This window comes from Xyrauchen texanus, chromosome 38 (assembly GCF_025860055.1).
Source record: "Xyrauchen texanus isolate HMW12.3.18 chromosome 38, RBS_HiC_50CHRs, whole genome shotgun sequence".
Lineage (NCBI taxonomy): Eukaryota > Metazoa > Chordata > Actinopteri > Cypriniformes > Catostomidae > Xyrauchen > Xyrauchen texanus.
This window is the reverse complement of record NC_068313.1, coordinates 12,124,644-12,146,639: the sequence shown is the minus strand read 5'-3', so window position 1 is coordinate 12,146,639 and position 21,996 is coordinate 12,124,644. Positions and strand designations below refer to the sequence as shown.

The following is a 21,996-nucleotide window of genomic DNA, read 5'->3' as shown; positions in this document are numbered from 1 at the left end:
GTCTCTGCGGTAACATGCTCAACAAGATGCACGGATTGACGTCTCAGACGCAGAGGCAACTGAGATTCATCCTCCGCCACTCTGATTGAGGCGAGTCACTATGCCACCACGAGGTCTTAGAGCACATTGCGGAATTGGACTTTCCAAATTGGGGAGAAAAAAATAATAATTAAATGTAAACAACAACAACAACAACAAAAACAGAGCTAAAGCTTAAATAGTCTTAAACATCAATCTCTGTTGAAAACAGAAAATACACAAAAAATCTAAATAAATGCATTACACAAAAGTTTTGTATATTTTGCTATTGGCCACTGAGCTGTTATTAAAACAACACTGAATCAACACATTGTCTGAAACCACATTGAAACTATCACATTTATTTAAAAAAAAAAATAAAAAATCTAGAAACCTTATCAATAAATTAAGTAGCATTAAATTAAAAATGTACTTTTCAAGACAGCTGGATAATGTAATTATTTCCCTAAAGTTGGGAAAAGAACAAGTACATATTTCAAATACATATTCAAATACAAATTTAATTAAGGTTTTCTTAACTTCATTACGTATATATTTTCTTAATAATTACAATGAAATTATGAATTTATTTTACCTTTGCGTCATGCGATATCGTCGTCGACGGCACAACCTCGGAATACGACGGTTCTTGTAGTCTTCAAGATTCCTTCTTCCTCATGTTCTTGTCTGTAAACGCCTGCCTTCCGAAACTACATTACCCATCATTCTTAAAACGAACGGCCCTCTGCTCCCAACCTGACCGGTGAAGAGAGCGGGCGGCTGCAGAAAGTAGTCCAAATTGAGGCAGTTATATTCCTTAACTAAATCAATTAAACATTGATTAAAAAAAGAAACTGCGACACCCGGAATCTATATAGATATAGCACAATGGTAAGTCTTGGTAATTAATGCAGTGAGCTTAAATCGCGAGTTTCGTTTGAGCTAACAAGCTAGTGTGATAAATGTTGACTATAGCAACGTGATCAAGGTCATAAAAGCAAAGAAAACATAGTTTATAATAGACAGGAGCTAAATCGGTTCGCTTTTGCGTCATTTAATATTAGTCGCATCGGAACAGAAATCACGCTTTATTAATTACAAGCTAAAGGATAGTGGCAAAATATTTGGTGCTAGCTCGATATTACCCGTGCATTGTATTTATAATATTTAGTTGTAGTTATATATTACTATTTATATAAGAAGCATTAATAATGCAGCCCGAGCTGTTAAGGTTTTCAAACAATTGTTATTAGGTACATACAATTAGTCTACTAACAGCAGGGTCCCCACAATCACGGAAAACCTGGAAATATGTAGTTTTCAATTTTCTAAATTGCCATGGAAATGCGTTTATAAATGAACAAAAATGTTAAAAAGCCATGGACATTTTTTAAAGGGGTTTGGTTAAGTTGTTCTTGTTACATTCATTCAGCATTAACATTTAATCTGCTGGAAAATCCTATTAAATTATTTAAAAGTACTTGCCATAAACAACTGAAAATTGAATGGAAATTAATTGGTCAAAAACTGTGGGAACCCTGTAACTCTAACAGGCATGTATTATGTCAAGGTCATGCCTTCATGAAGCTCTATAGGATGTAATTGGTTTAATGGTGCAAGCAGGCCTAAAATGTTCTCCTTAACTGTTTTTCTTAACTTCTTGTGTAGATCCGCTTTATTCTCATCCAGAATCGGGCAGGGAAGACCAGGCTGGCCAAGTGGTACATGCAGTTTGATGATGATGAGAAACAGAAGCTGATTGAAGAGGTTCATGCTGTAGTGACAGTCCGTGATGCCAAACACACCAATTTTGTAGAGGTACAACACTTACTTTCAACATTTAAACTCTCACTGTGCTTCGGAAGTCATTATAAGAGGCTGATAATTAGTCCCCAGCATCCAAATGTCTTTTTCCCCACATCAATTGACAATAGAGAAATTAAAATGAACCATGAAACTGTATTGTGATTGTGTATTGTATGTAATAAAAAATAAGTTAATTGTTAAAAAGATGGGGGAACTGTGACAGTTGAAAATTTGCTTCTACAAGCCTTTTTATGTTAGTCTAATCTGTTCCATTGTTTTCCTCTGCAGTTCAGAAACTTCAAGATCATTTACAGGCGGTACGCCGGCCTGTACTTCTGCATTTGCGTGGATGTGACGGACAATAACCTGGCTTACCTGGAGGCTATTCACAACTTTGTCGAGGTAAATCATATCCAGAAGCTATTATTTGCGACCTGCACCATTTTTTTAAAGTCAGAAAAGGACTCGGTTACTAACGTAACCTCGGTTCCCTGAGAGGAGGGAACGAGTATTGCGTAAGTAGCTTACGCTATGGGAAAACTCAGTTTCTCGAGAAATATTGAAGTCTTTATGTAAAACGCATTGCAGCTGCACAGCAGACAGTAATGAGCGAGGCAGCTCGGTCATTGGCTGTGCTGCGGCAACTTGCTCGAACCAATGGCGGGGCGACTCTGAACGTGCGCTCGCGCGCAGAGCCCGCCAAGATGGGCGTGGCTAGGGCTATATATTAGGCGCCCCGTCATGAGAGTTCTTTAGGTTCAATCGACTGAAGCGAACTGACCAAGCACAAGCATGGCAGCTTACGCAATACTCGTTCCTCCTCTCAGGGAACCGAGGTTACGTTAGTAACAGTCGTTCCTCTCGAGAGGTCTCTCCTATTGCGTAAGTAGCTTACGCTATGGGAACACCATGCAAAACGCCTTGCGTGCTGACTTCAGCTCTATAAAGCCAGAGGCAGATGCCTGAGCCTTAAAGCAAAGTGATTATTCAACGAGCCGGCCAACGGCGAGCTATATAATGGGATAATACAGAGCCTTTGCCCCAAGGTGGCCCATGGTGGGAGCTCATTGTAAAAACATAAGCACATATCTTATGTACTGATTTTTTTACTTACTGATATGCATAAATAACCCTCTAAGTCAGTCAGAGATGGACCTTATAAGGGAGGAGATAATGCTCAGCAAATACATACTACAGTCAGGCTGATAGAATGTTGGAATGCCATGAGGGGACCTGTAGGTTATAAAACCTAATAAATGTCGAAGGCGAGGCCCAGCCTGCTGCCGCACAAATATCTTCAATGGGTATCCCACTCGACCACGCCCACGAGGAGGCCATGCTCCTCGTAGAGTGAGCTCTGACGCCTAAGGGGCATTGAAGGCCCTTGGCTTCATAAGCCAGCGCTATAGCATCCACTATCCAGCGCGATATTCTTTGCTTTGAAACTGCGAGACCTGTAGTGCGGCCGCCAAAGCATACGAATAATTGTTCTGTCTGTCTGAACGGGGCAGAACGTTCCAAATATACTCTGAGTGCCCTGACCGGGCAGAGTAAATTAACGTCGCTTTCGTCTGCTGGAGACGATAGCGCTGCCAGAGATATAACCTGTACTCTGAAGGGTGTGGAGAGCACTTTAGGAATATACCCGTGCTTTGGCCTAAGGACAACTCTGCAGTTGTTAGGTCCAAATTCCAGGCAAGCAGCGCTTGATGACAGCGCGTGCAGGGCGCCCACTCTCTTGACTGAGGCGAGCGCCAGCAAGAGCGCAGTTTTGAGCGAGAGCTGTTTAAGGTGCACGGTTCGGAGAGGTTCGAACGGGGCACTCTTGAGTGCGTCCAGGACCGTGGCCAGGTCCCATATCGGCACCGAGGGGGGCGAGGAGGGTTCATCCTCCTAGCCTCTTAGGAAACGAATGATTAGGTCGCTTTTCCCTAATGAGCGTCCCTTGTCAGGATTGTGTGACGCCGCTATGGCAGCCACATAGACTTTGAGCGTGGAGGGTGTGCGGCCCGCCTCCAGCAGCTCTTGCAAGAAGGCGAGTACACTTGGTATCTCGCGACTATTTGGGGTTCAAGCTCTTGGTATCACACCAGTCACTGAACACTTTCCACTTTTGGGCATATAAGCGCCTCGTAGAGGGTGCTCGCGCCTCAGTGATGGTTCTCAACACTCCACTGGGGAGGTTCTCGGGAACCCGTTGAGGGGCCATGCATGAAGGGCCCACAGATCGGGGCGGGGATGAAGAATCATCCCGTTGGCCTGCCTGAGCAGGTCCAGCCTCAACGGAATCGGCCATGGGGCAGATTGCATCATCTGCATCAGTTCTGGAAACCATGTCTGGTTCTTCCAGAGTGGGGCTACCAGGAGCACTGCACATTTCACTTCCCTGATCCGACTGATGACCTGAGGTAGCATCGCGATCGGGGGAAAAGCACACAAGGGGCGGTTCGGCCAGATTTGGGTGAGCGCGTCCGTGCTTTTTGAGAAGAAAAGAGGGCAGTGCGCATTTTCCCTGGACGCGAAGAGGTCGACCTCTGCCTCGCCAAAGGTTTGCCATAACCACTGAGCCGTCAGGGGGTGGAGAGACCATTCCCCTGGGAGAACTTTGTCTCTGGACAGCATGTCCGCTCCCTGGTTCAGGACGCCTGGCACATGCGCTGCTTTCAGCGAGCGCAGGTTGTGCTGTGACCATAAGATGAGCTCCCTGGCCATAGAGTGCAGGGAGCTCGACCTGAGTCCACCCTGGCGATTTATATACGATACTACCGTCATGTTGTCCGTTCGGACCAGGACGTGTTCGTTTTTCAGGTACGGAAGCAGGGCTCTGAAAGCCAAGGCGACCGCTTTCATTTTCAGACAGTTTATATGTAGGCACTTTTCCGGGTTTGACCAAAAGCCGGAGACAGGCCTGCCCTCGTAAAGGGCCCCCCATCCTATTTTGGAGGCATCTGTCGTGATCATTTTTCTCCGTGTGTTCACGCCCAGACTCACGCCGGTTTGATACCAGTCGACGGCTTTCCAGGGCGTCAGGGCTTTTATACAGCCGTGATTCGCTCTGATTAAAAAGTGGCCCGAGCGCCACGCGTGAGTGGGGACACGGCTCTTGAGCCAGCGTTGGAGAGGACGCATGTGCAACAATCCTAGCTGGATTACAGCTGATGCCGAGGCCATGAGACCGAGTATCCTTTGAAATCGTTTGACGGGGGGCGTGCGCGCCCGCTCTGAATGATGTTGCAAGGCGCCGAATAGCGAGCACGCGCTCTGATGAGAGGTGCGCCGTCATCTGCACGGAGTCTAGCACTATTCCCAGAAAAGAGATATTTTGGCTGGGGGATAGCACGCTCTTTGCAAAATTGATTCTCAGACCCAGGCATTCTAGATGGCTGATAATCCAAGATCTGTGCGTTGTTAACTGACTCTCTGATTGTGCTATGATTAGCCAATCGTCGAGGTAATTCAGTATTCGCACTCCCCGCTGTCTCAGGGGGGAAAGTGCTGCGTCCATACATTTCGTGAATGTACGGGGGGCCAATGATAGGCCGAATGGTAGTACTGTGTACTGGTATGACTGTCCCTCGAAAGCGAATCTCAGAAAAGGCCTGTGATGAGGCGCTATCGGGATGTGAAAGTAAGCCTCTTTCAAATCCACTGATAGGAACCAATCCCCGGGGCGAACTTGCGCGAGGATATGTTTGGTCGTTAACATTCTGAACGAGCGAATCATTAAAGCTTTGTTCAGATGTCTGAGATCTAGGATGGGGCGGAGGCCACCGTCCTTTTCGGGACGAGAAAATAGCGGCTGTAAAAACCCGCCTAGCTCATAGAGGGAGGGACAGTTTCTATAGCCCTTCTCTATCAGTTTGAGCACCTCGGTGCGTAGAACATGTGAAACATCTTTCCTCACTTTCGTCTCGACCACCGCTGAAAAGCGGGGTGGTCTGCGAGCGAATTGAAGCGAGTAACCGTGTTTTATTATGTTCAAAACCCATTTCGGTATGTCGGGGATTTTTTTCCCAGGCTTTTGCTCACACAGATATGGGCTGAATGCTGGCTGGGGGCGTGTCGCAGTGACGTATGGGCCCCACCGTCGAATCGCCTTGTGCTAACACTGAGCTTACAGCTCTCAGAAGCACGGGCGCGCGCTGAGCAGCTTTGTTGAGTGCCGAGTGCAGGGGTGCGTGTAAGATTACAGGCACGCTTGCTATCTCCGTAATGCTCGCAGCATGAGCTGGAGAAATGTTTGAAACTGTATCGACAGTGTTTACGGGTAGGGGTGCATACATTGTAATAGGCACGCGCGCCACTTTCATAAAGCGTCCCGCTCTTAGCGGGGAGTTTCTTGGCTCGCGCGTCGCATCTGTGATGCTCCCGGCATGAGCCAGAGAACTGTTTGAAACTGTATGGGCAGCGCTTGTGGGTGGGGGTGCATATACTGTAGTAGGCACGCGCGCCACTTTCATAAAGCCTCCGCTCATGCGGGGGGTTTCTGGCCATGCATACAGTGTATATATATATATATATATATATATATATATATATACAGGTCCTTCTCAAAAAATTTGCATATTGTGATAAAGTTCATTATTTTCCATAATGTAATGATAAAAATTAAACTTTCATATATTTTAGATTCATTGCACACCAACTGAAATATTTCAGGTCTTTTATTGTTTTAATACTGATGATTTTGGCATACAGCTCATGAAAACCCAAAATTCCTATCTCAAAAAATTAGCATATTTCATCCGACCAATAAAAGAAGTGTTTTTAATACAAAAAAGTCAACCTTCAAATAATTATGTTCAGTTATGCACTCAATACTTGGTCGGGAATCCTTTTGCAGAAATGACTGCTCCAATGCGGCGTGGCATGGAGGCAATCAGCCTGTGGCACTGCTGAGGTGTTATGGAGGCCCAGGATGCTTCGATAGCAGCCTTAAGCTCATCCAGAGTGTTGGGTCTTGCGTCTCTCAACTTTCTCTTCACAATATCCCACAGATTCTCTATGGGGTTCAGGTCAGGAGAGTTGGCAGGCCAATTGAGCACAGTAATACCATGGTCAGTAAACCATTTACCAGTGGTTTTGGCACTGTGAGCAGGTGCCAGGTCGTGCTGAAAAATGAAATCTTCATCTCCATAAAGCTTTTCAGCAGATGGAAGCATGAAGTGCTCCAAAATCTCCTGATAGCTAGCTGCATTGACCCTGCCCTTGATAAAACACAGTGGACCAACACCAGCAGCTGACATGGCACCCCAGACCATCACTGACTGTGGGTACTTGACACTGGACTTCAGGCATTTTGGCATTTCCTTCTCCCCAGTCTTCCTCCAGACTCTGGCACCTTGATTTCCGAATGACATGCAAAATTTGCTTTCATCCGAAAAAAGTACTTTGGACCACTGAGCAACAGTCCAGTGCTGCTTCTCTGTAGCCCATTTCCTGCACACGCCTGTGCACGGTGGCTCTGGATGTTTCTACTCCAGACTCAGTCCACTGCTTCCGCAGGTCCCCCAAAGTCTGGAATCGGTCCTTCTCCACAATCTTCCTCAGGGTCCGGTCACCTCTTCTCGTTGTGCAGCGTTTTTTGTAGGGATGTCCTGATCCGATACCTAGATCGGTATCGGCTTCGATATTGACGTTTTTAGACGGATCGGGTATCGGTCTGACGAGCCCGACCCAAATCCGATACTCTGTGTTAGTCATGTTCGTTACTGTCAAGCTTAAAAAATGACATAAAAGAACTGTTAAAACACCATTAAAGCGGTTCATATGACTCGTGCATTTTATTCAAAGCCACTTGAAGACACGCGATAGCTCTGTGAATTGCAGTAGGCTGTGTTTAATAAGTAAACATATAAATGTACGCGCAGCTTCAGCCTGTTAGTGAATGGTGCTTCGGTTTACACGCGCGGCTATTTATAGCCTTCACACGTGCACAATATTTTAGCGCTACAAACGAACATCTCAGATGTAGATGCTCAGCAGTTCGGTTCACTTATAATATGGACTTCGAACGGCACTGGAGGTGCATTTAACCAGAATATAAATAAGAAGCGAATTAAACTGTGAATAAAAAGGGTGAGGGTTTAAAAGTTAAAGCTGTCGTGGAAAGACTCACAGCAGAGATATGAACTCAGTAGCAGGGTTTATTGAGCAGAGGATTGAAACAGTGATGTAAACATTGTGAGTAAATCCAGTTAAGCAGAGTGGCAAACAGCAGTTAAGTAATATCCAGACAGTGTATAGACACGATGAAAGAGATAACTTACAACAATTTTATGATACTTGCAGGCAATAATGAAGACACATGTTTGACATAGTATTTCTGAGACGCCAGAACTTTCTACTATCGATGAGAACAGGCACAGAGTGTGAAAGTGAATGTGAGAGAGAGAGAGAGAGAGAGAGAGAGAGAGAGAGAGAGAGAGTGAGAGTGTGAGAGTGAGTGTGCGCGCGCGGGTGAGAAAGCGGGGTATTTATGCAGTCATTGATTAGCCACTAATGATATGCAGGTGCATGTAATCAGAACTCAGGGAGTGCCAGTATCCAGTATGCTAGTTAATAATAAAGTGTTTCTTAATAAGCTATACATTTATATTGAAATAATGTGTAGTTAAAGGTTTGTGTTTCTTTACATATTAAAGAGTACACCCAATTATTTCCACACAATAATGTAAAGATATTATAAACTGATTATGCAATAAAACAACACTAGTATCGGATCGGGATCGGTATCGGCCAATACTGAGATTTCCGTTATCGGAATCGGATCGGAAGTGGAAAAAGTGGTATCGGGACATCCCTAGTTTTTTGCCACACTTTTTCCTTCCCACAGACTTCCCACTGAGGTGCCTTGATACAGCACTCTGGGAACAGCCTATTTGTTCAGAAATTTCTTTCTGTGTCTTACCCTCTTGCTTGAGGCTGTCAATGATGGCCTTCTGGACAGCAGTCAGGTCGGCAGTCTTACCCATGATTGCGGTTTTGAGTAATGAAACAGGCTGGGAGTTTTTAAAAGCCTCAGGAATCTTTTGCAGGTGTTTAGAGTTAATTAGTTGATTCAGATGATTAGGTTAATCGCTCGTTTAGAGACCCTTTTCATGATATGCACATTTTTTGAGATGAGCTGTATGCCAAAATCATCAGTATTAAAACAATAAAAGACCTGAAATATTTCAGTTGGTGTGCAATGAATCTAAAATATATGAAAGTTTAATTTTTATCATTACATTATGGAAAATAATGAACTTTATCACAATATGCAAATTTTTTGAGAAGGACCTGTGTATATATATAAAGTTTGTCAAGATAAACTTGGATGTCGGCTTGACAAAGCTTGGTCTTAAATAGGGCTGCACGATTTGGACAAAAAGTCATATTGCGATTATTTAGAAACATATTGCGATTGAATGGTAATGTTTACCACATGTTCAACTGCAAAAAGGCTACTGGGGTTTTCACAATTGAGCCCTCTTAAAAAGAACCAAACTGAGACCTTTTTACAGTTCAACCACAAACAAATAAATATATAAACAGTGAAACAAAGTCTTCTTCATATCCAATTGTTACCATCCACCGTGTACCTGTTTTTGTCCATTTTGTTACAGGGTCTCAGCCCACTAATCATCAACATTAGTTTTTGAAACACAGTCAACTTGAATATTAGGGATGCGCTAATCAGATTTTAACCTGATATCGATCTCCAATTTTCTTTTCATCTCATCAATCGATGCTGATCATTTCTCAATGTCACTGTTAACTACATTTCCCTGTTGGTAAAACCATAGTTGTTGCCTAGTTTTTGCTGTCAAAAATAATGTTGATTGATTGAATAATTCAGTATACACAATATATAAATGTTACTCTTTATTCTAGGCCTTAAAAACTAGTTGGCTTATACAAATTATTCTTAACTGTATATAAGATAGTCCTAAAGAATGAGGCTTAATGTCAAAAGTTGAACTGATAACCCATTGGTATAATTAAATTTAAAGTGAAAAGTTTGGTTAGTTTGTCACCATTTAATTTAATAATTTTTATTTATTATTTTATTATATTAAATTTTGCAATGCATAATATTATAGTAACTAAATATTTTTTATAGATTTATTATATGTATGTTCATTTCTTTTAATTTAGTTGGATGTTGGTTATATTAGTTCACTTGTTTCCGTGGGGAGTGTAATAAGTGCGACACGTTCTCTCGTGAGGTAAACAAATGACGGGAGAAAGAAGAGAAGTTTCTGGACTCTACAGGTGTTGCTGTTTGCTCTGCAATCATTTAATAAAGATGTTTGAATTATACCCCATCTTGTATTCAGCGTTATTTTTATGATACATGTGCCTTGCAGAGACTGAGATGCTGCTACCGCAGATAATAATAAAAAACGCTTCATGCAGGATGTGCCAGTTTAGTGTAACTAAAGCGTTTAGCGCACGTAAGCAAACGGAACCGAACTCAGAACACTTCTGTTACTCCAAGCATGAGATGGGGTTGTGAAGCACAGAACTGCTCTGAAAACACCAACAATACTCTAACTTAATATAGAATGAACAGAGCAGCGCATATAAACTTTGAGGGAGCAGACTATTTATTTATTTAAATCACAGCACTTGCAGTTTAATAATCGCACAAGGTCATATCGTGGTTTCGATTTTATTTTGATTAATTGTGCAGCCCAAGTCTTAAAGTTTAAACTAGTTTTAGAAGTTTGAAGATTGATAGTTACACATTACAGTAAGACAAACCGTCAACTAGATATCCAGCTAAATTGTCGCACAGATCATCAGATAGATAGATAAAGCAACTTATCTTCTGTTGGTTTGTTTACATTTGAAATATTTGACAGTTGAAGTTTGAATTAATGAGCATTCCGTTGGCCTGTTTGAATGTTTGGTCAATGTAAGCCTATGTGATTTAATTTTTTTATATTTCATTGTCTGCTGTGTGAAAACCGTAAGTCCAATCAGTTCTCATCAAAAAATCCTCCACGTGCAGCTTTGACAGCTTTGCAGATCTTTGGCATTCTAGCTGTCAGTTTGTCCAGATACTCAGTTGACATTTCACCCCACACTTCCTGTAGCACTTGACATTGATGATACTGTCTTATCGGGCACTTCTCACACAACTTACATTCTAGCTGATCCCACAAAATCTCAATAGGGTTAAGATCCATAACTCTAACCTTTTCTTTTTTTTTTTCTGTTTCAAAAGTGGCTTTTTCTTTGCAACTACTTCCCATAAGGCCTGCACACCTGAGTCTTCTCTTTACTGTTGTACATTAAACTGGTGTTGAGTGGGTAGAATTCAATGAAGCTGTCAGCTGAGGACATGTTAGGAGTATATTTCTCAAACTAGACTGTGATATACTTATCCTCTTGTTTAGTTAAGCTTCATTTAACAAACCAAATAGCTTTCAGCGTTGTTTGATATAATGGCAAGTGATTTTCTAGTATCAAATTAGCATGATTACTCAAGGATAAGGTGTTGGAGTGATGGCTGCTGGAAATGGGGCCTGTCTAGATTTGATCAAAAATGACTTTTTTCAAATAGTGATGGTGCTGTTTTTTTTACATCAGTATTATCCAGACTATACTTTGATCAGTTGAATGTCACTTTGGTGAATTAAATGACCAATTTCCTTCCGAAACAGCAAAATCTGTACATTATTCCAAACCTTTGGCCGCTAGTGTGTGTAAAATAAATATATATATATATATATATATATTTTATATTTAAAATGTTCGTTTACCAATTCATTCAGATAACCATTTCTGTAAATCACACTTGGGTTGTAGCAAATCAACATCTTTCAACATTAAACCAGTGATAAAGCACAGAGGCTGAAACAAGTCTAATTATATTTTATTCAAACCAGCGTGTCTACTAAGAGACTATCAGTGTTTAAATATCATAAGTGTTTTCCTGCAAATGACAATGCATATCATTTTGTGAACTGCTGTGCATGACCATCAAGCAATATACATAAAAGACAACATGGCCTGATAGTAATTACAGGTTTTAATTACGTCCTGATGTTATTGTAATGTCATTAGTCACTTTTACTCTTAATTAATCCAGCTATTTCTCTCCTTGTTAAACGGATTACCGAACTAAACGAGCGACATGCCTCCTCTGTCAATTGGTCATAATAAGACGCTGATCCTTGCTCATTCATAAATTGAATGAGGAAATGGGGCATATTAGTTCAGTGGCTCAAACCAATTATATGCTCCTTCACAGCCCACACTCCAATGCTATTGGCTCACACTACAGTCAGTCTTTACATGTGGAAAAGCAACCAAAGTGCCTCACGATTCAAACAAGTGCAGTGTTGCAGCTGTTTATTTACAGTATATTAATAATAACATAATTTGGGGAGGGTGAAGCCCTCCTAAAAAAAGTCCTAATAGTGCCGATGGCTGCTGCTAAGACACATGGAAATAAGTGAAGACAGTTCTAGGAGATTGCGCTCCGTGTCTGCACGCTCATGCGCTCACAAGACTGTTCCTCACCGCTTCCAGTATATTATGTACTTGCGCGTTATTGCAAGCTAAATATAAATCACTCTCTCTCGTCTCAGAGTGCCCGGTTAGAAGACTTTGTTCACTCTTTGTGTTTTTTGTGCGCTCTTGCTCATTGTCTGCTAACGTTATAAATGCAGCACTGGCCCGATTGGGCAATCACCGTTCTAGCAACTGGCAAGAATCTCTCTCACACTGGCCCTGGGCCATCGGGCAGTCCTTATTGTTGAGCCCTGCACTATTCCAGAACAATCTGAAGGTCTGTACCAGGTTTGGTGAATGTACTGTAGCTTGAAAGATCAAGGTGTGATAAAATAAATTCACATCGTTATTCTTCGTGTCTGTTTGGGTCTGCTCTGCATTATTGCAAGTAAAACAGCACGTGTGTGGAGAAAATCATTGACAGCCAGCTCCGCTCTCACAGATATACTTCTGTCAGCTCTCTATCTGACATTTCATCTCATTCACATGCTCCTGACATCATCATAAAACTGAGTGTGGTAAAGTTAATGTTTGACATTTTGGGATAATTTTAATTAAACTGTGTATTTCACACCATGAAGCCAAACCATCAAAGATATACATCTGTCTTTTACATTAACACATGGTTCAAACTAGAGGGCGACCGATAAAGTTGGGAAGACAAGCCGATAACTGATTAATCAGCCGATAGTTTTTAAAATTGATACTGAATGAAAAAACATTTAAAGTAGGGATGCACCGATACCACTTTCTGTTCCGGAAATCTCAGTATCGGCCGATCCGATACAGTGTTGTTTTTTTGCAGTTAATAATATCTTTACAATATTGTGTGGAACTAATTGGGTGTGCTCTTTAATATGTAAAGAAACACAACTACGCATTAGTTCAATATACATGTATAGATTATTAAGAAACACTTTATAATTAACTATTATACTGGATAATGTAGCAGCAAAATTAACAGTAATTCCAGTCTTCAAGTCTTCAGTAGAAAAGAAACCAATGTTTTATTCTTGATTTTTCTTTTTTGTTTTTTCCCAGATTTGAACTTGCATCTGGACTTTAAAGGATTCAGATCTCTTTTTTTTTGTTCACTTCAGTTGTAAGACATCAGTCCACTTTTCATTCACCGTTATTTTTTGGAACCCATTCAACTTAAATATTGTTATAAATTGTAAACGAATACTAATGATGACAATAATAATAAATATATATATTTTTTTAAATACAACAGTAATATATTTAAGTCGTGCACTTTTTAAACCCTCATGTTTTTAAATTTAACATTCCATCCAAACTGTCCAGGAAGTCCTGTATGTGTCTGTTTGTAGGCAAGTTCACAGTAGTTTAATTTGCTGCTTATTTAAATTCTGGTAAAATGCACCTCCAGTGACGTTCTAAATGTACATTATAAGTGAACCGAACTATTGAGCATCTACATCTGAGATGTTGTTCGTGAGTTGCACTCAAATATTGCGCACAGCGTAAAGGCTAAAAACAGCCGCGGGTGTGTGTAAACAGAGCAGTGAATTTTATATATTATTAAACAGTCTTTTGTGATTCATAGAGCTATTGCACGTCTTCAAGTGGCTGATCACTTCACTTCTGGTGAGGGGTCTTTAATGTGAAACTAGGGCAAACTAAAAATGTTCAATGTCTTATGCTTTTTTTAACGCTTCTATAAGATTCATTGATATTTTTTTGTATTTTGCGCTGTTACGCTTGTTTAAATTCTCCAAGAAACGCGTCTCTCACACACACCGATCACTTGATGATTATCTAATAAAAATTACAAAAATTAGTATTACTGTGAGGATAAATTAATTAAAATCAGATGCGTTTCTGATTTGTTTATAAGTTTCTCTTGACTGCTCCCCGTGATGCTTCTGTAAACAACAAACATGGCATCCGAGAAAGACTATGCTAGCGGCTAACTATAAATGAGTATAGTTTACAGAGCACGTGGATATGCTTGTTTTTCTCAACAAAAACATGACATGAGATACAATATAAACATGATAACTATTATATGCCGAATGTTTATACTCGTCCTGTACGTTAACCGCGTCAGTCTACTTCATTAGCGGTTTCATTTTCTTCATTTTGTGAACGCTTAAATGCTTTCATTCCATTCTTTTTTGTTTTCACGCATTGCCTGTTTAAATTTATTTATATATATATATATATATATATATATATATATATATATATATATATAACACACAGGACATGATATTAGCTTGTTTTGATTATAATTAGAAGCTTGTTTTTTTTTTTAAATGGTGAAAAAAAAAAAAAATTTTAAACCTTCGACTAAAATAATTTTACAAGGTCTCTTTCTCATTAATTACCTACATTTAAATAACAGAATTTTTTTTTTTTTTTATCATCATAAATATTTGAACTCCAGATTATTGATGAATGCCCATCCCTACCCTAATGTGCAACATTTTAATAGAACTGAAACTACAACCATGTAAACACTTTAACAAATATATTATCAGCTCAACTGGGTACACAGCTTTTGTGTTTTATATATTGGTAACATATGAAACTGTTAACATATGCATTGTCTGAACAGGACTGGATGGTGGTGGCGTAGTGGGCTAAAGCACATAACTGGTAATCAGAAGGTTGTCGGTTCGATCACCACGGTCACCACCATTGTGTCCTTGAGCAAGGCACTTAACTCCAGGTTGCTCCAGGGGGATTGTCCCTGTAATAAGTGCCATGTAAGTCGCTTTGGATAAAAGCGTCTGCCAAATGCATAAATGTAAGATGTAACTGACAAAAACATTCATAGGTGATTTGGAATCTGATTAAAATCAAATTTTTCTTAATGTATCTCAGTCTGAACAGTCAGCTGTGCGCGATGGTTGTTATACGTCAGGTTTTGCGGCATTATTTATGCCTTCACGGGGCACTTTGAATTTAATACAATAATGATGGCCATGCAGTAGGATCGTTACAAACAGAATTTTCAATAAAAGCTATTTTAAAAATGAGTTCAGCCTGGTTTATTAAACATTTCAGTCCTACAAAACTCTCACTGTGAAAAGTAAACAGGGCATAGAGATCATCACTTCTCACAAGGTGGCACCTTTGGATTCATCCTGGCAAGTTTGGTGTCTCCACGACTACACGTCTCCTAATGCCCAGAAAAAACAAAGAAAATCAGCACAATTAAAATAGGGTTCCAACAGCTTCGCTGCTCGGCCCCCTAATAATCCTTGGAAGAACAACAGGGCCTCCGCTTTTTCAGTGCTTGGGTCCTAATAATCCTTGGAAGAACAACAGGGCCTCCGCTTTTTCAGTGCTTGGGTCCTAATAATCCTTGGAAGAACAACAGGGCCTCCGCTTTTTCAGTGCTTGGGTCCTAATAATCCTTGGAAGAACAACAGGGCCTCCGCTTTTTCAATGCTTGGGTCCTAATAATCCTTGGAAGAACAACAGGGCCTCCGCTTTTTCAGTGCTTGGGTCCTAATAATCCTTGGAAGAACAACAGGGCCTCCGCTTTTTCAGTGCTTGGGTCTTAATAATCCTTGGAAGAACAACAGGGCCTCCGCTTTTTCAGTGCTTGGGTCCTAATAATCCTTGGAAGAACAACAGGGCCTCCGCTTTTTCAATGCTTGGGTCCTAATAATCCTTGGAAGAACAACAGGGCCTCCGCTTTTTCAGTGCTTGGGTCCTAATAATCCTTGGAAGAACAACAGGGCCTCCGCTTTTTCAATGCTTGGGTCCTAATAATCCTTGGAAGAACAACAGGGCCTCCGCTTTTTCAGTGCTTGGGTCCTAATAATCCTTGGAAGAACAACAGGGCCTCTGCCTTTTCAGTGCCTGGGCCCTAACAATAGATTAAAAATGTTTTAAGCAAGAAGTAATGTACATCTCAAATGTAGTTAAATAATTATCAAAGCATGCTTCAAACTGTTTTTCACTAGATTGAAAAAAGCAAGAACATTTAAAAATTTGTATTTATATGCACCAACAAAACAACACATAGTAAGAAGTATATGAGTTTAAGTATAAAACATGTCAAATGTCATACAGGGACTTTAGTAGACATTACAACAATGCAAAAAAATTGTTCAGTCAGTGTTTTAAAATAATTCACTGAAAAGGAATGAATCAAACCTCTCACACTCACAAGTGAGAAATCATTGCAATATTCTTGCTGCAAGAGAATTTTTCCTTGCAAGCGAAACAATATCAGATCATCTGCATATGCGCCTGCCGTTGACTGTACTAAAAGTGAATCACAAAGCAGTCGTAGTGTGCAAAAGAGTATAATTTGAAAGGAAAGAGGACTCAATCATGCACAAGACATATGGCACGCAGAAAAACAATTTCCTGTAAACATTTCAAATGTAATTGTCTAATTCAAAACATTGTGTAATGCCAATAATGCAGAAACAGGTAAATATAAAGGAACCATAGCTCAGTGGGGAGCACTTCTGCTTGTGTTATTTTCCATGTCTAAGAGACTAACGGAATGTGGCCGTGAGGGAAATCAGTGGCCAGAAGTTCAAGAACATTGTGACATGGAATGCTAGGACTTCCTCTGACCCTCACTGTAAACAACTCCCCCAACATGAAAACTAGCCCATATGCTAAATGTCACTGGATTTAATGCATAACCACAGCTAGTTCAACCAGCAACCCATCATTGATTGTACCACGCTAATATGAATTCAGATTGGGGTCTTTATGTATTTGTACCTCTACTTATTTGTGAACTGATGTGTATTCCTCTTGCTTTACAGGTTTTGAATGAGTATTTCCACAATGTGTGCGAATTAGATCTGGTCTTCAATTTTTACAAGGTAAGTGTTTTATTAGAAATATGAGTACTCGCATAAGGTTAATATCAAAGGCAAATAATTTAGCAATGTGGAATACATAAGATCAGATCTTTTAAAGGGGATGTAATGCAGCAAATTCATTTACATTTGTACATTCATTTGTTGCAAATGAAATAGACATACTGTTGGTTAAGGATTTCTTCCTTGAGTTACTTACACGTTTATGTCGGTGGTCAAAATGGCTCTGGTTTGGTAACTGCTGCAACTCCTGACACGTGATCCAAAGCTCTTATTTTATTGGTCCGGGCATTTCATCACAAGGAGAAGAAAAAATGAGACACTCACCATAAAAAAACTTTGTTCCAGGTGAGAATGGATCATTAGCAATCCATTTTTTTCTATTCAAAATGTTAATCGCAGGGAAGATTCACATTTGGTGTGAAAATGCCTTAATGGGTGTCCAAAGACAAGATCCACACATCACATTTGTCATTTGAATAATGTCTCTTTTAATACCATTTCTGTTCTCTACAGTCAATTGTTGATAAAAAATGAAAATAAACATTTAATTTTAATCAGGTATAGCACAGATGACGTAAAGCCATTCAAGTCTCTCTCATTCACATGCGCTCATCTACAGATGCTCTTACATGAATGCCATGTAAGAGACCAATGTTTTATTTAAGAGACAGTACCGGTTTTAGCACATGTAATATGTTCAAATTATGCAATTAAAGAAACATGTAACAAAAAATTTGATATTTTTTTTATCGATTTAATATAGTTGTTCATTTTTAAAAAGCCAAAATGATGAAAAACTAATAAAATATAATTAGTAAAATTTATATTTTCGTAATGTACCTAGTTAGAAAGTTTCCTGTAATTAACAGCATTAGCTGGGAGAGAATTAGTTTTATATGCAAGCAAAATGGACATTATTTCTGAAATAAATCAAATGGAATCGGAATTGAATCGAGAGCTTGTGATGCGGAATTGAATTGGGAAATCTGTATCCATACCCAGCTCTAATGTCAAGTATTTCTCTATCAGACAACTCTTCAATAAGAAAATCTTAAGAGCGAAAAGGATGAGATAATTAACTCTATTTCAGCTGTAATGCAGTGCCATGGCAACAGGTATTTGATGCATAATTACAGCAGTCACGTAATTAAGAACATCCTCATCCATTTGGTACATAAGAGAGGCTGCCGTTAAAGGAAAGCCAAACAATTATAAAAGCAAAAAAGCATATTGCTACAGATAATTGCATTTGATTTCTGCTGTGCTAATTACCTGATGTATTTTTGAATCCACCTACATGAACCTTAACTAAGGTTTGCCCACACTGAAGGCAAGCTGATTTTTTTACGTTTTACACAGGACTAGAAAAGATGATATAAAACATCTTGACAGTAAAATCAGCTTGTCTTGTTTTTAAGTCAACATGAAATCAAAATTGACACTATTTACTTTCTTAACACCTCTTCCTGGTCTTATTGTGCACAATTCATCAGTGCATGTTATGTCAAAGGGGAAAAAAAATATTTGTGAATGTCTTTAATTTCAGTTGTCATTCGCAATTCTTCGTGGGATTGTGGTTCATTCCCTTATTAAAGATGTCAAAGGGATGGTTCACCCGAAAATTAAAATTCTCATCTACTCGCCCTCATGCAAAAGATTTTAAACAAAGATTTGCATGAATCGGGATTGAGTTCATTGTGAAAATAAGATTTGAAAAACTTAATATAGTTTTCACTTTATTCCTTTTATTGTATTAACTTTTTTCAGCATAAAAATAGCCATAGAAGCTGGCATGGCATTAAACCACATTCAAACAAACTTGTGTATGACTTACTTTCTTCTGCACAACACAAATGAAGAATTTTAGAAGAATATTTCAGCTCTATAGGTTCATTCAATGCAAGTGAATGGTGACCAGTACTTTGAAGCTCAAATAAATACATAAAGGCAGCATAAAAGTAATCCATACGACAGCAGTGGTTTAATATCCTCAAAAGTGGTTTGATGGGTGTGGGTGAGAAACAATCAATATTTAACTCTATAAATCTCCACTTTCACATTTTTGTTTTTGGTGATTTACATTATTCATTTGTATTGCCACCTACTGGGCAGGGAGGACAGTTTATAGTTAAAAAGGACTTCAATAGTACCTGTCGTCATTTTTTAAGATTTTCAAATACTTTTTTTTGCTTCAAATAAAAGATTGCAATGTTGTGATTCACCTTGTTGCTGGTTCGGAACTCTTTAATGAAGACGGCTGAAAACGTTGGCAGGCACTGTTGCACTCTGTTAAGAGAATAAGTGAATTAATGGGAACTACAGTCACTGACGTGTGTGTTGTCTAATTGTATTACAGGTTTACACAGTGGTGGATGAGATGTTTCTTGCAGGAGAGATCCGAGAGACTAGCCAGACCAAGGTCCTCAAGCAGCTCCTTATGTTGCAGTCTCTGGAATAGAGAGCTCATTGGTGTCGGGCCCCGTCACTCAATCAATTACCTGCTGTTGCAGCAGGCCCCGCCCACCTCTGCTGCAACCAAGCCAAAATGTGTGTGTTTGGGTGTTGTCTTGCTGAATTACACCCACAAATATTTCACTTTTTCATTACATCTTCAAAATCATGTTTTACATTCAGTTACTCGTGAATTTGAAAGGCCTTCCCAGTTATTTAGTATTGACCTCATTACTTCTCCCAGTGCTTTGGCTCACCCAGACTCGAATACTTCAGCAATTTTATAGCACAGTAGACTTGAAAGAGTCAGACTGGCAACCTCTCCAAGCCCATTCTTTAACACTGAAACAGAGAATAGCCATCCTGATGGCCAAAACCACCAAGGCACGGAAGCATCTGAACAACAAGGTCAACACTGTTCCGTTCTACACTACAAATATGGATGACAAAATGTTGTCGTGGCAATGTTAAATCCTCAATTTATAACAAAAAACCTTCCTGGACATGTTCTATCTAAAGTTATCTTATGGCCAGACAAGTCCCATGTCCAATTCAAATGTTCAAATTTAAAGGAGTAATTCACCCAAAAATGGAAATTGTCTTCGTTTACTCGTCCTCAGATTGTTCCATACTCGTATGACTGACTTCTGTGAATCACAAAAGGAGTTGTTAGGGAGACATTTATTGACTAATAACTTCAGTCACTATTCATTTGTTCTAATTAATTGTTCTACTTGTGTACAGCAGTACTGTGTAGTGTACATAAAATATATGCATATATAATGTATAAGTGTAATTTTATGAACTAACCAGTCATTCCAGTCATTGAAATGCTCTCTGATGCTGCTCATGTTCTTCCACTAAAGCTGCAGATCTCCAAGAGACATCTCATTTACCCATTCTAATTGCAGTGCAGTCTGTTGGCTGTGTGAAGAACTAGAGTGATTAGGGAGTGGTTTAGAGGACAAGGCTGAGTAGAAGAACTGAGCTTGGAAAATTGACAAAAGATGGTCTACTTGTAATTTCCCCTTTTGTAGCGCCGGTTCCCTCGATCCAAGCTCTATGGCAACTGCTCAGCCTTGAAACTTTCGTTACTGTGATCATTTCTTTATTTTTTATATCTTTGTTTGATACTTTTTTGGTCCCAAAATAATCTAGATTTGCCTAATTGTCCCTGTAAGATTGCAGAGTAAGAGTTGATATAAATGGTGTTATACTCATGTGTGTTTCTGTCAGATATATATATATATATATCCTCAAAGGTAAAATAAAGAATAAAAAAATGCATGCTTTGTGTATGAATCAAAAGTATAATGTATGTTTAATATGATTCATAACCGGTGTCCAAAGTGCAGTGGTTTAGATGTGCAACACTGCCATCTGCTGGTAAAGGGATGCTACTGATAGTTATGTCAATGAGAGATGAGGTAATCAAAAAAGTTTGACATGCACTAATTTTCTTTAAAGCAAACTCCACATCACAGTGAGGTTCTTACAATGGAAGTGAATGGTGGCAAAAAAATTAATAAATTTGAACGTTGAAATACTCCCCTTTTCAAAAGTATAGCCATAAGACAAACAATATGCTTGTTAACGTTATAGTAAAATAATGTACTAACCTTTTCTGTGTAAAGTTATAGGCAATTTTACAACTCCAATAATTCATGAGTTTTAGCATAAGAATTAATTTAAGTGCTTTTATATGATTATATTTACATATAAACCCTCCAAAAAATTGCCCCCATTCACTGCAAGTAACCTCGATTTTAGCTTTTTTAAAGAAAAGTAGGGACTAGCAGAAATAAAATGTTGTGGTAATCAACATTATGCTACAAATGCTGTTGATTGAGCTCAACTTGTATTGAACCCAGAACATTCCTTTAATTGTGCCTATAGACAGAATGATTTGAATTATTGTAAAACAGAAATGAGAATTCATGATTTTTTTTTTTTTTTTTGAATGATGGTATTGGGGTCAATCCAATATTTTTATGACTACTTCCCCAGGACAAGTTATGGTATTTAAAATGTTTAATTTCAACCGATTACACATTTAAATGGCTTGTTATGAAGACAATGTGTATGTTATAAACAGCTGTGGACCTAAAAGTCAAATTTCAAGTCACTCATTTTTATTTATTGCACTAGTGTCATTTCCTTATGTCGAGCTGCATCTTAAACACACACACACACAAAAGGTGCAAAATTGTCACATTTCTAATTTTCTTCTCCACACAATCAAGTGTTCAGTAGTATTACATTCTCTCAATAGCATGAATTCGGTTGTGGTAAATGTGTCATTTTAACAGTAGAGGATGTGGTGTTTGTGCCCGTTATGTCATGATACTGTGACCTTTAGTTGAAGATCTATGTTAAAACAAAATTGGGGCAG

At 39.4% G+C, this 21,996-nt stretch overlaps 1 protein-coding gene across 1 annotated transcript; it reads left to right on the top strand.

Moving 5' to 3' along the window:
* Positions 1-765: 765 nt before the first annotated feature.
* On the top strand, positions 766-21,736 carry LOC127632019 (AP-2 complex subunit sigma). The gene is made up of 5 exons (XM_052110474.1): positions 766-909; positions 1,687-1,836; positions 2,113-2,226; positions 17,094-17,153; positions 19,510-21,736. The coding sequence occupies exons 1-5, from the start codon at positions 907-909 to the stop codon at positions 19,609-19,611; spliced, it is 429 nt and encodes a 142-aa protein (XP_051966434.1). The 5' UTR covers positions 766-906; the 3' UTR covers positions 19,612-21,736.
* Positions 21,737-21,996: the final 260 nt, after the last annotated feature.